At 46.2% G+C, this 21566-nt stretch overlaps 1 protein-coding gene across 3 annotated transcripts in view; it reads right to left on the bottom strand.

The window, feature by feature from the left end:
* TRIM66 (tripartite motif containing 66) overlaps positions 1 to 21566 on the bottom strand; it is a 62664-nt gene that overhangs the window by 1477 nt on the left and 39621 nt on the right. For 2 of the 3 annotated variants that reach the window (XM_075838184.1, XM_075838185.1), the window contains exons 11-18: positions 18541 to 18795; positions 17544 to 17793; positions 17378 to 17441; positions 8943 to 9117; positions 7628 to 8019; positions 6594 to 6729; positions 5589 to 5663; positions 1924 to 2076 (exon numbers count right to left, since the gene is read on the bottom strand). In XM_075838184.1, the coding sequence (XP_075694299.1) occupies positions 1924 to 2076; positions 5589 to 5663; positions 6594 to 6729; positions 7628 to 8019; positions 8943 to 9117; positions 17378 to 17441; positions 17544 to 17793; positions 18541 to 18795 (1500 nt within the window). The remainder of the gene's footprint in view (positions 1 to 1923; positions 2077 to 5588; positions 5664 to 6593; positions 6730 to 7627; positions 8020 to 8942; positions 9118 to 17377; positions 17442 to 17543; positions 17794 to 18540; positions 18796 to 21566) is intronic. The other variant, XM_075838186.1, reaches the window with a different exon arrangement.

Raw genomic sequence — 21566 nt, 5'->3', positions numbered from 1 at the left:
TCCTCTTACCCTATCGACGCACTCATGATGCAATGGGTTTCCAAGGCAGTCGGAGGCCTAATGAAGTCCCTACATCGGCCATCTTTGCCCTCCTGTTAGTAGGATGCCAGTCAGCGGTACACGGACAGACATAATACTACACAAGTATTGCAGCGCATTCTATCAGCGATCAACCAATTAAATATAGTCTAGTACCTTAGTGGGACAAAAAGTTAAATTAAATGTTTAAACAAAAAAACAAAATGCATAAAAAAAAATCCCATAAAAAATGCTTCATTATGCAAAAAAATGTAAATAAAAATCTACACAATTGGTATCGCCACAACCATAACGACCCGCAAACCAACGCGTTATCTATTCCGCACAGTGGAGGCCATAAAAAAAATCAATCACAATTGCTGTTTTTTGGTCTTTGGGCACTTGCCTCCCAAAAATGGAATAAAAAATAAATAAATCAAAAAGTCCTTTAAAATGGTACCGATAAAAACGACAGCTCGTCCTACAAAAAACAAGCCCTCCCACCGCTCCGTCTACGGAAAGATAGAATAGTTATGGCTCTCAGGATATGACGACACAAACGCTTGCCCCTATGGCGGTGATCTGTTACAGGAAGATGCGCGGTCGGCGTGATGTCCCGGACAGTACGACGTGTGAGATTATGTATATACACACACACGCCACCGGGGACAGATCTATAATGTGAGTACATGGAGCTCTCCCATTACCAAGCGCCATTCATCATCGCTCCTGCTCCTCGCCTCATATTTCACCGTCTGGTATCGTATACCCACGAGCCGGCCGCCAGGTTTGTATCACACAATGAAATAAAGTGGCCCCGGCCCAAATATTCAGCAGCCATTGTGTCACCGCAGAAACTGCATTCATTAACCTCATATTAGTTAAACTGGCAAAGGCCGCGCCAATGATGAAAGCCTGATCCAATATTTATACAGTCTGAGCAAACACCCCCGGCCGAGAAGGTGGAAACTAGAAATGGCGGCTCCTTTGTGCCAATATCCAAATCACCCCTGAATGGCTGTATATGAAGTTCTGTGATCAAACGGTCGGTGCCCATACACAATACATGAAAGACGGATTTCAGCAGGACCGACCAATCATCTAATGTGCATGGGGGTGTCCCTCCCCTCCCCCAACAAGCAGAAGTCGAGGACAGCGGGGGTCTGGAAGGGAGGAGGACAGCGGGGGGGTCTGGATGGGAGGAGGACAGCGGGGGGTCTGGAAAGGAGGACGACAGCGGGGGATCTGGAAAGGAGGGGGACAGCGGGGGGTCTGGAAGGGAGGAGGACAGCGGGGGATCTGGAAGGGAGGAGGACAGCGGGGGGTCTGGAAAGGAGGAGGACAGCGGGGGGTCTGGAAAGGAGGAGGACAGCGGGGGGTCTGGAAGGGAGAAGGACAGCGGGGGGGGGGGTCTGGAAGGGAGGACGACAGCGGGGGGGGGTTTGGAAGGGAGGAGGACAGCGGGGGTCTGGAAGGGAAGAGGACAGCGGGGGTCTGGAAGGGAAGAGGACAGCGGGGGTCTGGAAGGGAGGAGGACAGCGAAGGTCTGGAAGGGAAGAGGCCGGAGGAGGACAGCGAGGGTCTGGAAGGGAAGAGGCGGAGGACAGCGAGGGTCTGGAAGGGAGGAGGACAGCGGGGGGGTCTGGAAGGGAGGAGGACAGCGGGGGGGGGGGTCTGGAAGGGAGGAGGACAGCGGGGGGGGGTCTGGAAGGGAGGAGGACAGCGGGGGGGGGGTCTGGAAGGGAGGAGGACAGCGGGGGGGAGTCTGGAAGGGAAGAGGAGGAGGACAGCGGAGGCCTGGCAGCAGCTTATTGAGGACACGTGCACATTTGGCAGGGCTTGTGGGATGGTCTCCCTGCTGGTTGCTATAGTGATAACGTGTCGTCTACTATATTGGTCACTTACATAATTAAACTTGCCGCAGTTCCAGAACATGAGCCGCATGTCAGACACCAGCTCCTCGGGGGCGGAGTAATGAGGGATATTCCGCTTCTGAAGCTTCTTTCGAATGATTGACAGGTCCATTGGCCTCTTTATAATCTGGTAATAGTGACGTGCCTTCATTAAAAAACGTGCATATAACAAACACACCAATTAGTTTAATCAACGATATAAGAATCCATACGATAATGTGGTAACTAAATGTTAATGCAGGTGTTGTGAGCTCTGGGAGGGGGCGCTATTGTAAAGGGGGAGGTAGGAAGACAGAATACTGGGAGTCACATATACAACAGTGGTGCTAATCAAATGAGTCTCCCATAGCAACAGTTCTTACATGATCCTGCTAAGCAGCACAGAGGAATAAAGCAGCACTGTATAAACGTAGCAGAGTTCACATAAGCCGCAGTGTAGGACAGAAATGATTGACACCAATTCTGCAGTGGGGGGAGAATGACGGAGCGTCTGATCTTAAGGTTCCCAGGACCGTCACCACTGCCAAAGAGACGACACGTCAGGAGCGGGTGATACAGGAGCGGATGATACGGGAGCGGATGATACGGGAGCGAGGGTGGTACGGGAGCGGGGGTGGTACGGGAGCGGGGGTGGTACGGGAGCGGGGGTGGTACGGGAGCGAGGGTGGTACGGGAGCGAGGGTGGTACGGGAGCGAGGGTGGTACGGGAGCCGGGAGCGGGGGTGGTACGGGAGCGGGTGATACGGGAGCGAGGGTGATACGGGTGCGGGTGGTACGGGAGCGGGGGTGGTACGGGAGCGGGTGATACGGGTGCGGGTGATACGGGAGCGAGGGTGATACGGGTGCGGGTGGTACGGGAGCGGGGGTGGTACGGGAGCGGGTGATACGGGTGCGGGTGGTACGGGAGCGGGGGTGGTACGGGAGCGGGGGTGGTACGGGAGCGAGGGTGGTACGGGAGCGAGGGTGGTACGGGAGCGAGGGTGGTACGGGAGCGAGGGTGGTACGGGAGCGAGGGTGGTACGGGAGCGAGGGTGGTACGGGAGCGAGGGTGGTACGGGAGCGAGGGTGGTACGGGAGCGGGGTGACAGTGGAGGGTCCTCATGATAAGAAGACAACCAGCAGCTAGGTGTAAGGATTCTAGTGCTGATATTCCGTGCCGAGAAGGAGCGCTCAGCCTTCAAGGGATCTTCCTTTGAGGACAACTCCTCAGAATAAGGCCGGATTCACACGAGCGCTGCGCATCTCAAATATGAAAACTGCAGTTTTTCACATCCGCGGTGCATCCGTGTTCTGCGCTGCAGGGCGCAATATCACGCATCCCCCATACACTAATCTGTGGAGGGAGGCGTGAACCGTGAAACAATAGGACATGTCCGATCTTCTCACGGACCCTTCACACGCCCAGTTGAAACAACGGCCACATTGAATTATACAGGTTTGTGTGACGTCCGTGTGAATGAGACCTAAAGCTGTGGTTCCGGATTCAGAGACCCTCAATGATTAGCGACTATAACCAGGGAAATGTATCATCACCTGCCGGCCATTATAAAGAATAGCTGGGGGGGGGGGTCGCCCTGTCAGCAGCGGTCACTGCGGAAAACACCCCATAGGCCTTATTCACACGGACGCATGGATTTCAATGGGGCCGTTGTTTCAACTCACCGTGTGAAGGGGCCGTTGATAAACAGAACAGGTCTTATTATCTTCCGTTTTGACCGATCCCTCCATAGACTCAAGTCTGGGGATCCGTAAAACGGGACGCGCATGGGGGACACGCGGAGGTGAAAAATGGCAGTTTTTGACGTCCGAGTTTGCCAACGTTCGTCTGAATAAGTCCTGAAGACTAAAGTTCTCGGTTCTCCTGCACTTCTAGGGACTCCTCCGGGTGTCAGGGCGGCGCACAGGAGCAGTGTTCACATTGTATGGTCCGGACTGTACAGGGGAAATGTCTCCAAACCTGAGTGGCCACAGCTGCTTTCTATGTGGATGATAGTCTGCAGGAGAGCTGTGATCTATGTGGATGATAGTCTGCAGGAGAGCTGTGATCTATGAGGATGATAGTCTGCAGATGTAATAATCTGCAGCAGAGCTGTGATCTATGAGGATGATAGTCTGCAGGTGTAATAATCTGCAGCAGAGCTGTGATCTATGTGGATGATAGTCTGCAGGAGAGCTGTGATCTATGTGGATGATAGTCTGCAGGAGAGCTGTGGTCTATGTGGATGATAGTCTGCAGCAGAGCTGTGATCTATGTGGATGATAGTCTGCAGGAGAGCTGTGGTCTATGTGGATGATAGTCTGCAGGAGAGCTGTGGTCTATGTGGATGATAGTCTGCAGCAGAGCTGTGATCTATGTGGATGATAGTCTGCAGGAGAGCTGTGATCTATGTGGATGATAGTCTGCAGGAGAGCTGTGATCTATGTGGATGATAGTCTGCAGGAGAGCTGTGGTCTATGTGGATGATAGTCTGCAGGAGAGCTGTGGTCTATGTGGATGATAGTCTGCAGGAGAGCTGTGATCTATGAGGATGATAGTCTGCAGGTGTAATAATCTGCAGCAGAGCTGTGATCTATGTGGATGATAGTCTGCAGGAGAGCTGTGATCTATGTGGATGATAGTCTGCAGGAGAGCTGTGATCTATGTGGATGATAGTCTGCAGGAGAGCTGTGGTCTATGTGGATGATAGTCTGCAGGAGAGCTGTGGTCTATGTGGATGATAGTCTGCAGGAGAGCTGTGGTCTATGTGGATGATAGTCTGCAGGAGAGCTGTGATCTATGAGGATGATAGTCTGCAGGTGTAATAATCTGCAGCAGAGCTGTGATCTATGTGGATGATAGTCTGCAGGAGAGCTGTGATCTATGTGGATGATAGTCTGCAGGAGAGCTGTGGTCTATGTGGATGATAGTCTGCAGGAGAGCTGTGATCTATGTGGATGATAGTCTGCAGGAGAGCTGTGATCTATGTGGATGATAGTCTGCAGGAGAGCTGTGGTCTATGTGGATGATAGTCTGCAGGAGAGCTGTGGTCTATGTGGATGATAGTCTGCAGGAGAGCTGTGGTCTATGTGGATGATAGTCTGCAGGAGAGCTGTGGTCTATGTGGATGATAGTCTGCAGGAGAGCTGTGGTCTATGTGGATGATAGTCTGCAGGAGAGCTGTGGTCTATGTGGATGATAGTCTGCAGGAGAGCTGTGGTCTATGTGGATGATAGTCTGCAGGAGAGCTGTGGTCTATGTGGATGATAGTCTGAAGCAGAGCTGTGATCTATGTGGATGATAGTCTGCAGGTGTAATAATCTGCAGAAGAGCTGCGATCTATGTGGATGATAGTCTGCAGGTGTAATAATCTGCAGGAGAGCTGTGATCTATGTGGATGATAGTCTGCAGGTGTAATAATCTTCAGGAGAGCGGTGTTCTAGGTGGATGATAGTCTGCAGGCGTAATAATCTGCAGGAGAGCTGTGTTCTAGGTGTAGGATAGTCTGCAGAGGTGATAGTCTGCAGAGGTGATAGTCTGCAGAGGTGATAGTCTGCAGAGGTGATAGTCTGCAGGTAATGACATGAGATCTGGCCATCTCCAGCAGCGCGGTCACTTATGTTGCAGCGATGTCTCCATGGTGTATAATATATAATAACGTATAATAGACGGATACTTACGAGTGGGCTGACGGGTTCCTGGAAGGGGACGCTGAGGCTGTTACAGTAGAGACACAACACCATCTTCTCGCACTTCTGGAGAGGGAAACCACCGCACGTTATAATACTCCACCGCTGTACAATGCACCCCGGATCTCAGAGACTAGATCTCACACATGACAGGCTTAGATACACAGCTCAGCAGACAGTATCACACACGATCAGATTAGATACACCAGCTCAGCAGACAGTATCACACATGATAGGATTAGATACACAGCTCAGCAGACAGTATCACACACGATCAGATTAGATACACGGCTCAGCAGATAGTATCACACATGATCGGATCAGATACACCACTCAGGAGGTAGTATCACACATGACAGGCTTAGATACACAGCTCAGCAGACAGTATCACACATAGGATCAGATACACCACTCAGGAGGTAGTATCACACATGATAGGATTAGATACAGCGGCTCAGCAGACAGTATCACACATGATAGGATTAGATACACGGCTCAGCAGACAGTATCACACATGATCGCATTAGATACAGCGGCTCAGCAGACAGTATCACACATGATCGGATTAGATACAAGGGATATTCCCAAAATGATCAAAATGAGAACGAGGGTCCCGAACCCCCAGATCCTCCTCACTGCATACTTGAACTTGAATGGAGCGACGGTCGATCATGTGATGCCGCTCTATTCACTGTCTATGAGAATTACGGAAACAGCCAATCACTGTACTCGGCTGTTTCGATCATCCCTATAGACAGTAAATAGAGCGGCATCACATGATCGACCGTCGCTCCATTCAAGTTCAAGTATGCAGTGAGGAGGATCTGGGGGTTCGGGACCCTCGTTCTCACAATCTATGCAGGAATCAGCGGTGGGACCGCCAGCAATCAAAAAAATATCACTTATAGGATATTCCCAAAATCATAAATTAGCAGCCCACTGTCCCTGTAAAAAAAACTTCAATTTGATTATAATGAATCCCCCCATTTCACTCACTTTCTCATCGACTGCATCAAGGTGGGGTAACATCCCCTCTTCAATGGTATTTTCCCTGCTATACCGGGTATTGTCACAGTCGTATTCCACTTCAGGCTTGTTCAGATTTCGGCACAATGTACAGACCCATTCACCGCTGTAAGAAATACATCACAATAATACTGAATGCCTGAAACTAGCGCCCCCTAGGTCAGAAATGGTGGGATTGTTAGATTCTTGGTGCAGGATTGTGTCTGATCAGCAGAGATCGTCTCTGTACTTGTCGCTCAGTTGCTTATAATGTGGGTTAACAATCATAAAATTCGATGTATGCGGCAAACACAATGGCGCAGGTCTATTAATATTGGCGTAATGTGCACCAATGAAATGTGGGACAATGGATTTCTGCCCAGCGCTCCACCGCCCTGAGGACATAAATCACTCGTCCCTGTAAATAAGATTCATCGCTGGATAACGAAAAGTTCTGCCACTTTCTAATGGACAATATCGGACTTAAATTTGCCGGGTGTGAGTAAATCCCGCCCCTTTTGCTAAGCTCCACCCACTTTTTAAAGAAGTCCCGTAAATGCATTGAAGTCACCATCATTTTGTGCAACTTTCGGCGCATTTGTGACTTTTCTACATTACAAAACTGCCAAGCAGATTACAGTCCTGTCTGAATCCAGCCTTAGTGTTTCAATTCCTCATCCTGTTCAAGATTTCTGCTTGCTGTCAGTGAATTAGAACACTCTGGTTTTCATTCAGAGGCTGAACACCTGTCCTGACCACGTCGAGCTGACAGAGGGAGAAGAAAGTGCTGTAATACTCTGAGGAGCTGTGTCTGTCAGACGGGTCTTCAGATTCTGAAAGAAAACATGAACGTTCCCATTCACTGAAAATAAGCAGAGATGTGGAAAATGCTGAGGAATTGAAACAAAGTACATTAGAAAGTGGCAGAACCAGAAACCTCCTCTAGGATTCGTACATCTGTGTGCCCCCCGTGCTGGACGGCAGCTTATAACAATCTATAGGACCACGTGAATCGGAGGTCGTACCCCGGGAAGCTGAGGAGCGCCGGCACATGGCAGGACAGGTGATAAACCTTCGGGCAGTTGTCGCAGCAGAGCATCTCGCCGCCATTCAGACACACGGCACAGAAATCCTCGTTCTCAATGTGATTGGGGTCATCAGATTTTTTCTGCGGTCCCGTATTCATTTTACATTCTTGGGTGTGTTCAGCTGCGGGGGGCTCGGGCTCTAGGATGTGTCTGATCTCTTGAGATCCCCCCGTGTAAGACTCTATCCGAGGAAAAACATGCGGCCTCAGCGGCGGTGCCTGCGCGGAGTGAGCGGCGGCCTCCGGTAAGGCGTCGGTTTCATACGGAATTGTGGACGGTGGTGAAATCTCTGTGGAAGGGGACGAGGAGTGCGAGCTGTCCGGATTCACCTGAAACAGCCAAAAATAATTATTATACATCAAACGGCTTTACTTATCTTGAAATGATCTTGAGTTCCATGACAACTCCAGTCCCATCCGGAGCTGCATTCACTATTCTGCTGGTACATTATGTCTTATACTCCAGTCCCATCCGGAGCTGCATTCACTATTCTGCTGGTACATTATGTCTTATACTCCAGTCCCATCCGGAGCTGCATTCACTATTCTGCTGGTACATTATGTCGTATACTCCAGTCCCATCCGGAGCTGCATTCACTATTCTGCTGGTACATTATGTCTTATACTCCAGTCCCATCCGGACCTGCATTCACTATTCTGCTGGTACATTATGTCTTATACTCCAGTCCCATCCGGAGCTGCATTCACTATTCTGCTGGTACATTATGTCTTATACTCCAGTCCCATCCGGACCTGCATTCACTATTCTGCTGGTACATTATGTCTTATACTCCAGTCCCATCCGGAGCTGCATTCACTATTCTGCTGGTACATTATGTCTTATACTCCAGTCCCATCCGGACCTGCATTCACTATTCTGCTGGCACATTATGTCTTATACTCCAGTCCCATCCGGAGTTGCATTCACTATTCTGCTGTTAATGTACATTGACTTATACTCCAGTCCCATCCAGAGCTGCATTCACTATTCTGCTGGTACATTACGTCTTACACTCCAGTCCAATCCAGAACAGCACTTACAATTCTGCTGCAGGACATTACATTTCATTGCTGCCCCCTGCTGGATCATATGTGTATCTGCATGCACACTGCTGACAGATTTCAGGTTAAAACAAGCAGAATTGTGAGTGCAGCTCTGGGTGTGACAGAAGTATAGAAGGTGGTATTCAATACTCCTCAGTGCTTTCAGTTAGAGACAATGACCTGCCCGCTCTCGGTCCAGACAGACTTACCTTTATCGACATACTTTTGTATCGGGCGCCATATTTAATAAGTACGTGCAGCGATCCGTCCTCGTCTTTCTTCTGCGGCTGCACCTTAAACACCGGGAGTTCTCCAGACGGAGGCGGACAGATCTTCAGGCGCTCCAGACGGACATAGGGAATCTTTGCTTCTTTTGGTTCTGCCCTGAAATTAAACCGTAATATTTTTTCATACGATTTATAAAACGTCCGCCGAGCGTAGGCCCAGGGCAGGTCCTGGTCCTGATCCCATTATGAAGGACTTGCAATCATTACTATTATTGTTACGGACGTTTCAAAAACCTTTGTTGTTTTGTAAACAAGGGAGAAGGAAGTCACTTTGTAATATAATCCTTGTATCTATTGCCTGAACGCAGCCTGCAGTGTAAAGAATGGAGGTTTTCATGGCTATGTCCAAGGTCAAGTCTGTGAATATATTTGTAAACTGTTTCTGTTCTATTTTGTACGTGACCCTGGTTTCATGGCTGCATTCAGAACAAAAACCTCTATTCTTTACACTGCAGGCTGCGTTCAAAGAACTGGAAAACACCACAAAATAGATACAAGGTTTATATTACAAAGTGAATTCTAAAGCACGGTTACAGGATCGGAGATGAACAGAATATGACAGGTCCTTTTAGCCTCTCCTGGACCTAGAGGTCGAGGCTGGAGGGGTAATCAGTGGGGTACAGTGTATGTACCCCCACTACGACAACTAGGCGATTAGAACTGGAATTACGCTCCAATGTTCTTCTAGAAAGAAGCGGATCGGGTGATGTGCAGGAAGATTTCCAAAGGATTCCGGGCACTTGACCAACAATCATCGGCTTTTATTTTCTATTAGTTATTGGCCCCTCAGGGAAAGTCGCCACCTGTCAATTCACGTTCCGAACGCGGCTCTGTTACATTAAGAAACACTTGTGTGGAAGAATTGCGCTTGTTTTTCTGACCCTGAATGTGATGACCTCCGTTTACCTCGGGCTCCGACAACAAACCAAACTCCTGCGCTGCCCCGGTCACTAATCTGGGCTTTACCTTGAAGTTCTGGCCTTGGAAATGCAGCTGGAGCTCAGAAACTAGGACTGATCATCTTACACTTTGCAGAGAGAAAAAGTGGCGACGCTTATCCCAGCGCTCTCCTTGTAAACGCTTATCCCAGCTCTCTCCTTATAAACGTTTATCCCAGCGCTCTCCTTATAAACGTTTATCCCAGCGCTCTCCTTATAAACGCTTATCCCAGCGCTCTCCTTATAAACGCTTATCCCAGCGCTCTCCTTATAAACGTTTATCCCAGCGCTCTCCTTATAAACGTTTATCCCAGCGCTCTCCTTATAAACGTTTATCCCAGCGCTCTCCTTATAAACGTTTATCCCAGCTCTCTCCTTATAAACGCTTATCCCAGCGCTCTCCTTATAAACGTTTATCCCAGCGCTCTCCTTATAAACGTTTATCCCAGCTCTCTCCTTATAAACGCTTATCCCAGCGCTCTCCTTATAAACGCTTATCCCAGCGCTCTCCTTATAAACGTTTATCCCAGCGCTCTCCTTATAAACGTTTATCCCAGCTCTCTCCTTATAAACGCTTATCCCAGCGCTCTCCTTATAAACGCTTATCCCAGCGCTCTCCTTATAAACGCTTATCCCAGCGCTCTCCTTATAAACGCTTATCCCAGCGCTCTCCTTATAAACGCTTATCCCAGCGCTCTCCTTATAAACGTTTATCCCAGCGCTCTCCTTATAAACGTTTATCCCAGCGCTCTCCTTATAAACGTTTATCCCAGCGCTCTCCTTATAAACGTTTATCCCAGCGCTCTCCTTATAAACGCTTATCCCAGCGCTCTCCTTATAAACGCTTATCCCAGCTCTCTCCTTATAAACGCTTATCCCAGCGCTCTCCTTATAGACGCTTATCCCAGCGCTCTCCTTATAGACGCTTATCCCAGCGCTCTCCTTATAGACGCTTATCCCAGCTCTCTCCTTATAAACGCTTATCCCAGCTCTCTCCTTATAAACGCTTATCCCAGCGCTCTCCTTATAAACGCTTATCCCAGCGCTCTCCTTATAAACGCTTATCCCAGCGCTCTCCTTATAAACGTTTATCCCAGCGCTCTCCTTATAAACGTTTATCCCAGCGCTCTCCTTATAAACGTTTATCCCAGCGCTCTCCTTATAGACGATTATCCCAGCTCTCTCCTTATAAACGCTTATCCCAGCGCTCTCCTTATAGACGCTTATCCCAGCGCTCTCCTTATAGACGCTTATCCCAGCGCTCTCCTTATAGACGCTTATCCCAGCACTCTCCTTGTAAACGCTTATCCCAGCTCTCTCCTTATAAACGCTTATCCCAGCTCTCTCCTTATAAACGCTTATCCCAGCTCTCTCCTTATAAACGCTTATCCCAGCTCTCTCCTTATAAACGCTTATCCCAGCGCTCTCCTTATAAAACGCTTATCCCAGCTCTCTCCTTATAAACGCTTATCCCAGCTCTCTCCTTATAAACGCTTATCCCAGCTCTCTCCTTATAAACGCTTATCCCAGCTCTCTCCTTATAAACGCTTATCCCAGCGCTCTCCTTATAAACGCTTATCCCAGCGCTCTCCTTATAAACGCTTATCCCAGCGCTCTCCTTATAAACGCTTATCCCAGCGCTCTCCTTATAAACGTTTATCCCAGCTCTCTCCTTATAAACGCTTATCCCAGCGCTCTCCTTATAGACGCTTATCCCAGCTCTCTCCTTATAAACGCTTATCCCAGCTCTCTCCTTATAAACGCTTATCCCAGCTCTCTCCTTATAAACGCTTATCCCAGCTCTCTCCTTATAGACGCTTATCCCAGCACTCTCCTTGTAAACGCTTATCCCAGCACTCTCCTTGTAAACGCTTATCCCAGCTCTCTCCTTATAAACGCTTATCCCAGCGCTCTCCTTATAGACGCTTATCCCAGCTCTCTCCTTATAAACGCTTATCCCAGCTCTCTCCTTATAAACGCTTATCCCAGCTCTCTCCTTATAAACGCTTATCCCAGCTCTCTCCTTATAGACGCTTATCCCAGCACTCTCCTTGTAAACGCTTATCCCAGCTCTCTCCTTATAAAGGCTTAGGGCTCATTCAGACCAGCAGGAATAACGTCCGCGTGCTGGGCATGGGGCCGTTCACACACGTGCGAGACTCCGCTGCATGAAACTCACAGCATCTCCTGTATTAGTGCATTTTTTGACGCACCTACGTGCCCATTGAAGTCAATGGGGGCATGAAAACCCTGCACTGCACATGAATGCACATCCGTGTGCGGTGCGTGATTTGCGCATCAATTCGATTGAAAAAAAAATAGATTTGCTTTGCGAGTGCGTGAAAAACGGATGCCACTCGCAACGCAGATGGACCAGATTCAGGCGCGTTTTTCACGCCCAAGGCTACATTCACATGAGCGTATCAGATTCACACGCGTGAAATCCGCACGTAAATCTGGTCCGTGTGCGTTGCGTTATGCATCAGTTTATTTTTCAATGGAATCGATGCGCAGATCACGCGCCGCACACTCGTGCCTCTGTGTGCTGAGCGCGATTTTCACGCACCCATTGAATTCAAAGGGCGCGTAGGTGCGTGAAAACTCCTGCATGTGTGAACGGCCCCATCGAAATCAACAGGTCGGTGTGTAGCGCGTGATTTCAGCGCACAGACGAGTTTTACGCTCGTCTGAATGAGCCCTTGGGGTGCGTTCACACGATGCAGATATTTCTACAACTAAAAATCCTTCCATGTGAAGGTAAAACTGTCCTGGTGGGATCATTTACACTACAGTGTACAGCCTTAAAGGGGCGCTCTGATTTTAGGACCCGATTATAGATTGCAGGTACCGTAACAAGAACTTTTTGTCTAGATGTTGGGAGTCCCTATCCTAGGTTTTTTTTAAGAGATGGAGGCACAATGTAAAAGTGGATCTTCACCTCTGAACCCCCTTTAACAGTTTCCACGTAGAATTAAAAGCTACAGTGCCAAAATTTATTTTACTGACATGCATGTATATTGGCCTACAAACAATTCAATGTATATACTTTTATTAAAAATGTTGCTTTTAGTCCTGCCGCTTCTATGTATTAACTGTACATAGAAGCTGCAGAACGCCATTGTCAGCCGAACGACATTTATAATAAAACTATATTATGTAAAAATACATTCATGTCAGTAAAAACAAGAAGGTGTCAGTATTTAGTAAATATGTTACATTATTTCTCTCTTTACTGGAACCTAAAGCGACGAGGAGGACGAGCAGCAGATCTTGTGGTAACAGTTTAGTTTGCGCTCTCGGTATTCCTGTAGATTTTCTACATTTACAAGTTTTATAGACTTTACTATGACGGTCCGATAATCCAGAATATTGGAAAATCCGGCACCTCTCAGTCTCTGTTAATGTCGGATGAAAGGAATTTTACTCTACATAAACCAGTGCCCTAGTAAATCAATGTCAAGAGCGCGTAACCCCAGCACTTGGTAGTAAGAAGTTCTGTTTTATTCATGGATTATAAATACAGGTTCATCACATCAAAACAAGGGTTGGAAACGCGTAAGTGGAAGGAATCTTCCTTTTCTTCTGGACTTTCATGTTTGTTACATGAATATAATGCAGGAATAAAACAGAATAATGTTTTACTAACAAGTGCTGGAGTTACACACTCGTGGGAATGATTAAACTTGCTGCAAGCCTGAAGCTTCCCGTCCATTTGAAAATAAGAACTGCGATACAACAAGCTGCATACTAAAAGTGGTGAGATTTTCACATCATTATTCTTGCCTTTGTGCATACATTACTTATCCTGTACTGAGCCTGAGTTATATCCTGTATTATACTCCAGAGCTGCACTCACTATTCTGCTGGTGGAGTCACTGTGTACATACATTACATTACTTATCCTGTACTGATCCTGAGTTACATCCTGTATTATACTCCAGAGCTGCACTCACTATTCTGCTGGTGGAGTCACTGTGTACATACATTACATTACTTATCCTGTACTGATCCTGAGTTATATCCTGTATTATACTCCAGAGCTGCACTCACTATTCTGCTGGTGGTGTCACTGTGTACATACATTACATTACTTATCCTGTACTGAGCCTGAGTTATATCCTGTATTATACTCTAGAGCTGCACTCACTATTCTGCTGGTGGAGTCACTGTGTACATACATTACATTACTTATCCTGTACTGAGCCTGAGTTATATCCTGTATTATACTCTAGAGCTGCACTCACTATTCTGCTGGTGGAGTCACTGTGTACATACATTACATTACTTATCCTGTACTGATCCTGAGTTACATCCTGTATTATACTCCAGAGCTGCACTCACTATTCTGCTGGTGGAGTCACTGTGTACATACATTACTTATCCTGTACTGATCCTGAGTTATATCCTGTATTATACTCCAGAGCTGCACTCACTATTCTGCTGGTGGAGTCACTGTGTACATACATTACATTACTTATCCTGTACTGATCCTGAGTTACATCCTGTATTATACTCCAGAGCTGCACTCACTATTCTGCTGGTGGAGTCACTGTGTACATACATTACATTACTTATCCTGTACTGATCCTGAGTTATATCCTGTATTATACTCCAGAGCTGCACTCACTATTCTGCTGGTGGTGTCACTGTGTACATACATTACATTACTTATCCTGTACTGAGCCTGAGTTATATCCTGTATTATACTCTAGAGCTGCACTCACTATTCTGCTGGTGGAGTCACTGTGTACATACATTACATTACTTATCCTGTACTGAGCCTGAGTTATATCCTGTATTATACTCTAGAGCTGCACTCACTATTCTGCTGGTGGAGTCACTGTGTACATACATTACATTACTTATCCTGTACTGATCCTGAGTTACATCCTGTATTATACTCCAGAGCTGCACTCACTATTCTGCTGGTGGAGTCACTGTGTACATACATTACTTATCCTGTACTGATCCTGAGTTACATCCTGTATTATACTCCAGAGCTGCACTCACTATTCTGCTGGTGGAGTCACTGTGTACATACCTTACATTACTTATCCCGTACTGATCCTGAGTTACATCCTGTATTATACTCCAGAGCTGCACTCACTATTCTGCTGGTGGAGTCACTGTGTACATACATTACTTATCCTGTACTGATCCGGAGTTACATCCTGTATTATACTCCAGACCTGCACTCACTATTCTGCTGGCGGAGTCACTGTGTACATACATTACATTACTTATCCTGCACTGATCCTGAGTTACATCCTGTATTATACTCCAGAGCTACACTCACTATTCTGCTGGTTGTCACTGTGTACATACATTACATTACTTATCCTGTACTGATCCTGAGTTATATCCTGTATTATACTCCAGAGCTGCACTCACTATTCTGCTAGTGGAGTCACTGTGTACATACATTACATTACTTATCCTGTACTGATCCTGAGTTACATCCTGTATTATACTCCAGAGCTGCACTCACTATTATGCTGGTGAAGTCACTGTGTACATACATTACATTACTTATCCTGTACTGATCCTGAGTTATATCCTGTATTATACTCCAGAGCTGCACTCACTATTCTGCTGGTGGAGTCACTGTGTACATACATTACTTATCCTGTACTGATCCTGAGTTATATCCTGTATTATACTCCAGAGCTGCACTCACTATTCTGCTGGTGGAGTCATTGTGTACATACATTACATTACTTATCCTGTACTGATCCTGAGTTACATCCTGTATTATACTCCAGAGCTGCACTCACTATTCTGCTGGTGGAGTCACTGTGTACATACATTACATTACTTATCCTGTACTGATCCTGAGTTACATCCTGTATTATACTCCAGAGCTGCACTCACTATTCTGCTGGTGGAGTCACTGTGTACATACATTACATTACTTATCCTGTACTGATCCGGAGTTACATCCTATATTATACTCCAGAGCTGCACTCACTATTCTGCTGGTGGAGTCACTGTGTACATACATTACTTATCCTGTACTGATCCTGAGTTACATCCTGTATTATACTCCAGAGCTGCACTCACTATTCTGCTGGTGGAGTCACTGTGTACATACATTACTTATCCTGTACTGATCCTGAGTTACATCCTGTATTATACTCCAGAGCTGCACTCACTATTCTGCTGGTGGTCACTGTGTACATACATTACATTACTTATCCTGTACTGATCCTGAGTTACATCCTGTATTATACTCCAGAGCTGCACTCACTATTCTGCTGGTGGAGTCACTGTGTACATACATTACATTACTTATCCTGTACTGATCCTGAGTTACATCCTGTATTATACTCCAGAGCTGCACTCACTATTCTGCTGGTGGAGTCACTGTGTACATACATTACATTACTTATCCTGTACTGATCCTGAGTTATATCCTGTATTATACTCCAGAGCTGTACTCGCTATTCTGCTGGTGGAGTCACTGTGTACATACATTACATTACTTATCCTGTACTGATCCTGAGTTACATCCTGTATTATACTCCAGAGCTGTACTCGCTATTCTGCTGGTGGAGTCACTGTGTACATACATTACATTACTTATCCTGTACTGATCCTGAGTTATATCCTGTATTATACTCCAGAGCTGCACTCACTATTCTGCTGGTGGAGTCACTGTGTACATACATTACTTATCCTGTACTGATCCTGAGTTATATCCTGTATTATACTCCAGAGCTGCACTCACTATTCTGCTGGTGGAGTCACTGTGTACATACATTACATTACTTATCCTGTACTGATCCTGAGTTATATCCTGTATTATACTCCAGAGCTGCACTCACTATTCTGCTGGTGGAGTCACTGTGTACATACATTACATTACTTATCCTGTACTGTTCCTGAGTTACATCCTGTATTATACTCCAGAGCTGCACTCACTATTCTGCTGGTGGAGTCACTGTGTACATACATTACATTACTTATCCTGTACTGATCCTGAGTTATATCCTGTATTATACTCCAGAGCTGCACTCACTATTCTGCTGGTGGAGTCACTGTGTACATACATTATATTACTTATCCTGTACTGATCCTGAGTTACATCCTGTATTATACTCCAGAGCTGCACTCACTATTCTGCTGGTGGAGTCACTGTGTACATACATTACATTACTTATCCTGTACTGATCCTGAGTTACATCCTGTATTATACTCCAGAGCTGCACTCACTATTCTGCTGGTGGAGTCACTGTGTACATACATTACATTACTTATCCTGGACACTTCCCAAAATACAAATCACCAGCTCTGAACCAGCAGTGTCTGCAGCGCAATGTTTTTTTCACTGTACGACTGCGGGTTACATGTTATCGAGGCCTCGGCTCTTCTGGGCAGTGACAATTCTCCGGAGTTACCCTGGGGTGTTATTATTATTACCTGCTCGTGTTTTCTTGTTGCTTTAACTCTTCAGGGTAACGTTGCTGGAAGCGATTATCTGTGACTAGAGAAGATCAGGGAGGGGTGATTGTACAGTTAGTTCTATTATGATCGTGATGGGACTCTGGGGGGGGGGGGGGGGGTCAGTAACGTCGTAGTTTGTTACCTGCTTCATTCTTTATCTCCTTGATAACCGGTTGTGGGGGGATGGGGTCTCTCCGGGGTGCAGATGACAAATCAGGCGGGAAACATTTTTTAAGGGAAAGATTTATTGGCTCCTCAAACATATTCTCCAGCGGCAGCACAAGATCATTCAGGGTGGTCCCGCTGTCACTTCTCACAGTGTTGTCCGGCGGCGGCGGCAGTGGCGGTGGAAGCGGCGGTCGTCCACTGCAGCTAAAATTCTGATTTTCTATCTGAAGAAAACCCGTAAAAATGAAAAAAGTTATAATTTTATACCAAAGTGCCTAGAACAGTGTGAACCCCTGTAGTGGGGTCAGAACCGCGAACAGGCTCATATCTGGAAAAACTGAAATGCTAATGACGCGCTGACACTTGAGGCGCAGGACAACGACACATCGGGGCGCAGGACGACGACACACTCGGGGCGCAGGACGACGACACACTCGGGGCGCAGGACGACGACACACTCGGGGCGCAGGACGACGACACACTCGGGGCGCAGGACAACGACACACTCGGGGCGCAGGACAACGACACACTCGGGGCGCAGGACAACGACACACTCGGGGCGCAGGACAACGACACACTCGGGGCGCAGGACAACGACACACTCGGGGCGCAGGACAACGACACACTCGGGGCGCAGGACAACGACACACTCGGGGCGCAGGACAACGACACACTCGGGGCGCAGGACAACGACACACTCGGGGCGCAGGACAACGACACACTCGGGGCGCAGGACAACGACACTCCTTTTGTGGATGTGATTGAGTGTTCGGTGTAAATCTTATGACAATAGTCGTTACAATAAGAAGTTGTTACATTTGCAGGATAATGTATCATTGGGACCCCAGATTAAGGCACGAGGTCCCTGTGGTTGTGCACAGTCCCTGATCTACACGGTGAGGAGAAGCTGTGCGGTCTCTGAGCTCTGCAATGTTTGTGCTTCAATCCTCCCCGGGATCAGTAAATCATACCTTACATATTGCATTTCCCTGGAGAGCGCCCCCTGTTGCTAGGAGAGCGTTGGATTCTAAGTGCATCTCCTCAGCGGCTTCCACAGCCCCATAAGCAGCGATTCTCTCGGCCTCCCCTTCAGTATAACACCTGTCCTGGGGCTGACTGAAGAACTGGCAGGGCACTCCTTGCATTTGTGGGTCCACAGAACGAGATAGTCGGGGGGATGATAATTCTAGAACTGGAGAATTGGAGAAACTTTCCGAGGCTGAACGCTGAAAAACAAAAAGAAATGAGGTAAAAAGAGTCAAACAAGGAACATTTCATCCAATGTTTGAGATATTGAGCTGGAGAAAGCGCTCACATCGTATAAACGGCGTCCACTGCATCGGAAGAGCCTGTAAATCTCCGTACACACGAGAAGATGAAGCAGCGGAGACGCAGGGGGCGTACAGAGCGACGCATCAAATTCTTGCCGAAGAGCAATGCGTTGTCCCTAATACGGCATCTGATGGGCACACACCTCACACCTCTTAATAAATCTGACGTATTTGGAGGCTCTCTGTGCGCCACAAATGAGATTTCTATTTATATCATGTAGATTTCTGCTATAATTTTCGCCAATTTCTGGCATAAATGATAGTAAATTCGTCGGGATGGCCACGCCCCTTCACTAAGCCCCTCCTTTTTAGAAAAGTGTTGAGAGCGCCGTCACAAATCGAAGAATCCCTCCCAAAATGTTCTAGAACCTTCCAGAACTCTCCATTATAGTAAGGTGTCAGTTTTTGTTGACGATACAAAACTTTGTAGGAGAAGAAAAAAAACTCAGTTTGATTATGAAATATTACAGAAAGACCGAGATAAGCCGCAGCACGGGCAGAAACATGGCAGATGATTCAATGTCGATAAAATGTCAAGTACGGCACCCAGGACGCAGGAATAGTCATAATACATATACATTAAAGTGCAGCTAAACGTTTGACAAACTTCTGACATGTCATAGTGACATGTCAGAAGTTTGGATTGGTGGGGGGGTCCGAGCACTGAGACCCCCACCAATCGCTAGAACGAAGCAGCTGAAGCCCTCGTGTGAGCGCTCGGCCGCTTCGTGTCTGTTCGGCTTTTTCTGGAAAGCCGATGTATCGGAGTACGGGCTCATAGACTTTCTATAAAATCCGTACACCAATACATTTATTTCCGGAAAAAGCCGAACAGACACGAAGCGGCCGAGTGCTCACACGAGACCTTCAGCTGCTTCATTCTAGTGATTGGTGAAGGTCTCAGTGCTCGGACCTCCACCAATCCAAATTGCTGACATGTCACTATGACACGTCAGAAGTTTGGCAAACGTTTATCTACACTTTAAATGGAATAAAACTGCTGATAACAGAACAAGAGAAGGACCTGGGTATTCTGGATACAAATAAGCTAAGCAGCAGCACTCAATGTCAGGCAGCAGCTGCAAAAGCAAATAGGATTTTAGGGTGTAAAAAAGAGCGATAAAAACCTGAGATTACAATCTAATATCACCTCCTCTATAATGTAATATCACCTCCTCTATAATGTAAAATCACCTCCTCTATAATGTAATATCACCTCCTCTATAATGTAATATCACCTCCTCTATAATGTAATATCACCTCCTCTATAATGTAATATCACCTCCTCTATAATGTAAAATCACCTCCTCTATAATGTAATATCACCTCCTCTATAATGTAATATCACCTCCTCTATAATGTAATATCACCTCCTCTATAATGTAATATCACCTCCTCTATAATGTAATATCACCTCCTCTATAATGTAATATCACCCCCTCTATAATGTAATATCACCCCCTCTATAATGTAATATCACCCCCTCTATAATGTAATATCACCTCCTCTATAATGTAATATCACCTCCTCTATAATGTAACATCACCCCCTCTATAATGTAATATCACCCCCTCTATAATGTAATATCACCTCCTCTATAATGTAATATCACCTCCTCTATAATGTAATATCACCCCCTCTATAATGTAATATCACCCCCTCTATAATGTAATATCACCTCCTCTATAATGTAATATCACCTCCTCTATAATGTAATATCACCTCCTCTATAATGTAACATCACCTCCTCTATAATGTAACATCACCCCCTCTATAATGTAATATCACCTCCTCTATAATGTAATATCACCTCCTCTATAATGTAATATCACCTCCTCTATAATGTAATATCACCCCCTCTATAATGTAATATCCCCTCCTCTATAATGTAATATCACCTCCTCTATAATGTAATATCACCTCCTCTATAATGTAATATCACCACCTCTATAATGTAATATCGCCTCCTCTATAATGTAATATCACCTCCTCTATAATGTAATATCACCTCCTCTATAATGTAATATCACCTCCTCTATAATGTAATATCACCTCCTCTATAATGTAATATCACCTCCTCTATAATGTAATATCACCCCCTCTATAATGTAATATCCCCTCCTCTATAATGTAATATCACCCCCTCTATTATGTAACATCACCCCCTCTATAATGTAACATCACCCCCTCTATAATGTAACATCACCCCCTCTAGAATGTAACATCACCTCCTCTATAATGTAATATCACCTCCTCTATAATGTAATATCACCCCCGCTATAATGTAATATCACCCCCTCTATAATGTAATATCACCCCCTCTATAATGTAATATCACCTCCTCTATAATGTAATATCACCTCCTCTATAATGTAATATCACCTCCTCTATAATGTAATATCACCTCCTGTATAATGTAATATCACCTCCTCTATAATGTAATATCACCTCCTCTATAATGTAATATCACCCCCTCTATAATGTAATATCACCTCCTCTATAATGTAATATCACCTCCTGTATAATGTAATATCACCTCCTCTATAATGTAACATCACCTCCTCTATAATGTAATATCACCCCCTCTATAATGTAATATCACCTCCTCTATAATGTAACATCACCTCCTCTATAATGTAACATCACCTCCTCTATAATGTAATATC

Source organism: Rhinoderma darwinii, chromosome 9 (genome assembly GCF_050947455.1).
Source record: "Rhinoderma darwinii isolate aRhiDar2 chromosome 9, aRhiDar2.hap1, whole genome shotgun sequence".
Taxonomy (NCBI): Eukaryota; Metazoa; Chordata; class Amphibia; order Anura; family Rhinodermatidae; genus Rhinoderma; species Rhinoderma darwinii.
This window is presented reverse-complemented; position numbering and strand designations above follow the sequence as displayed.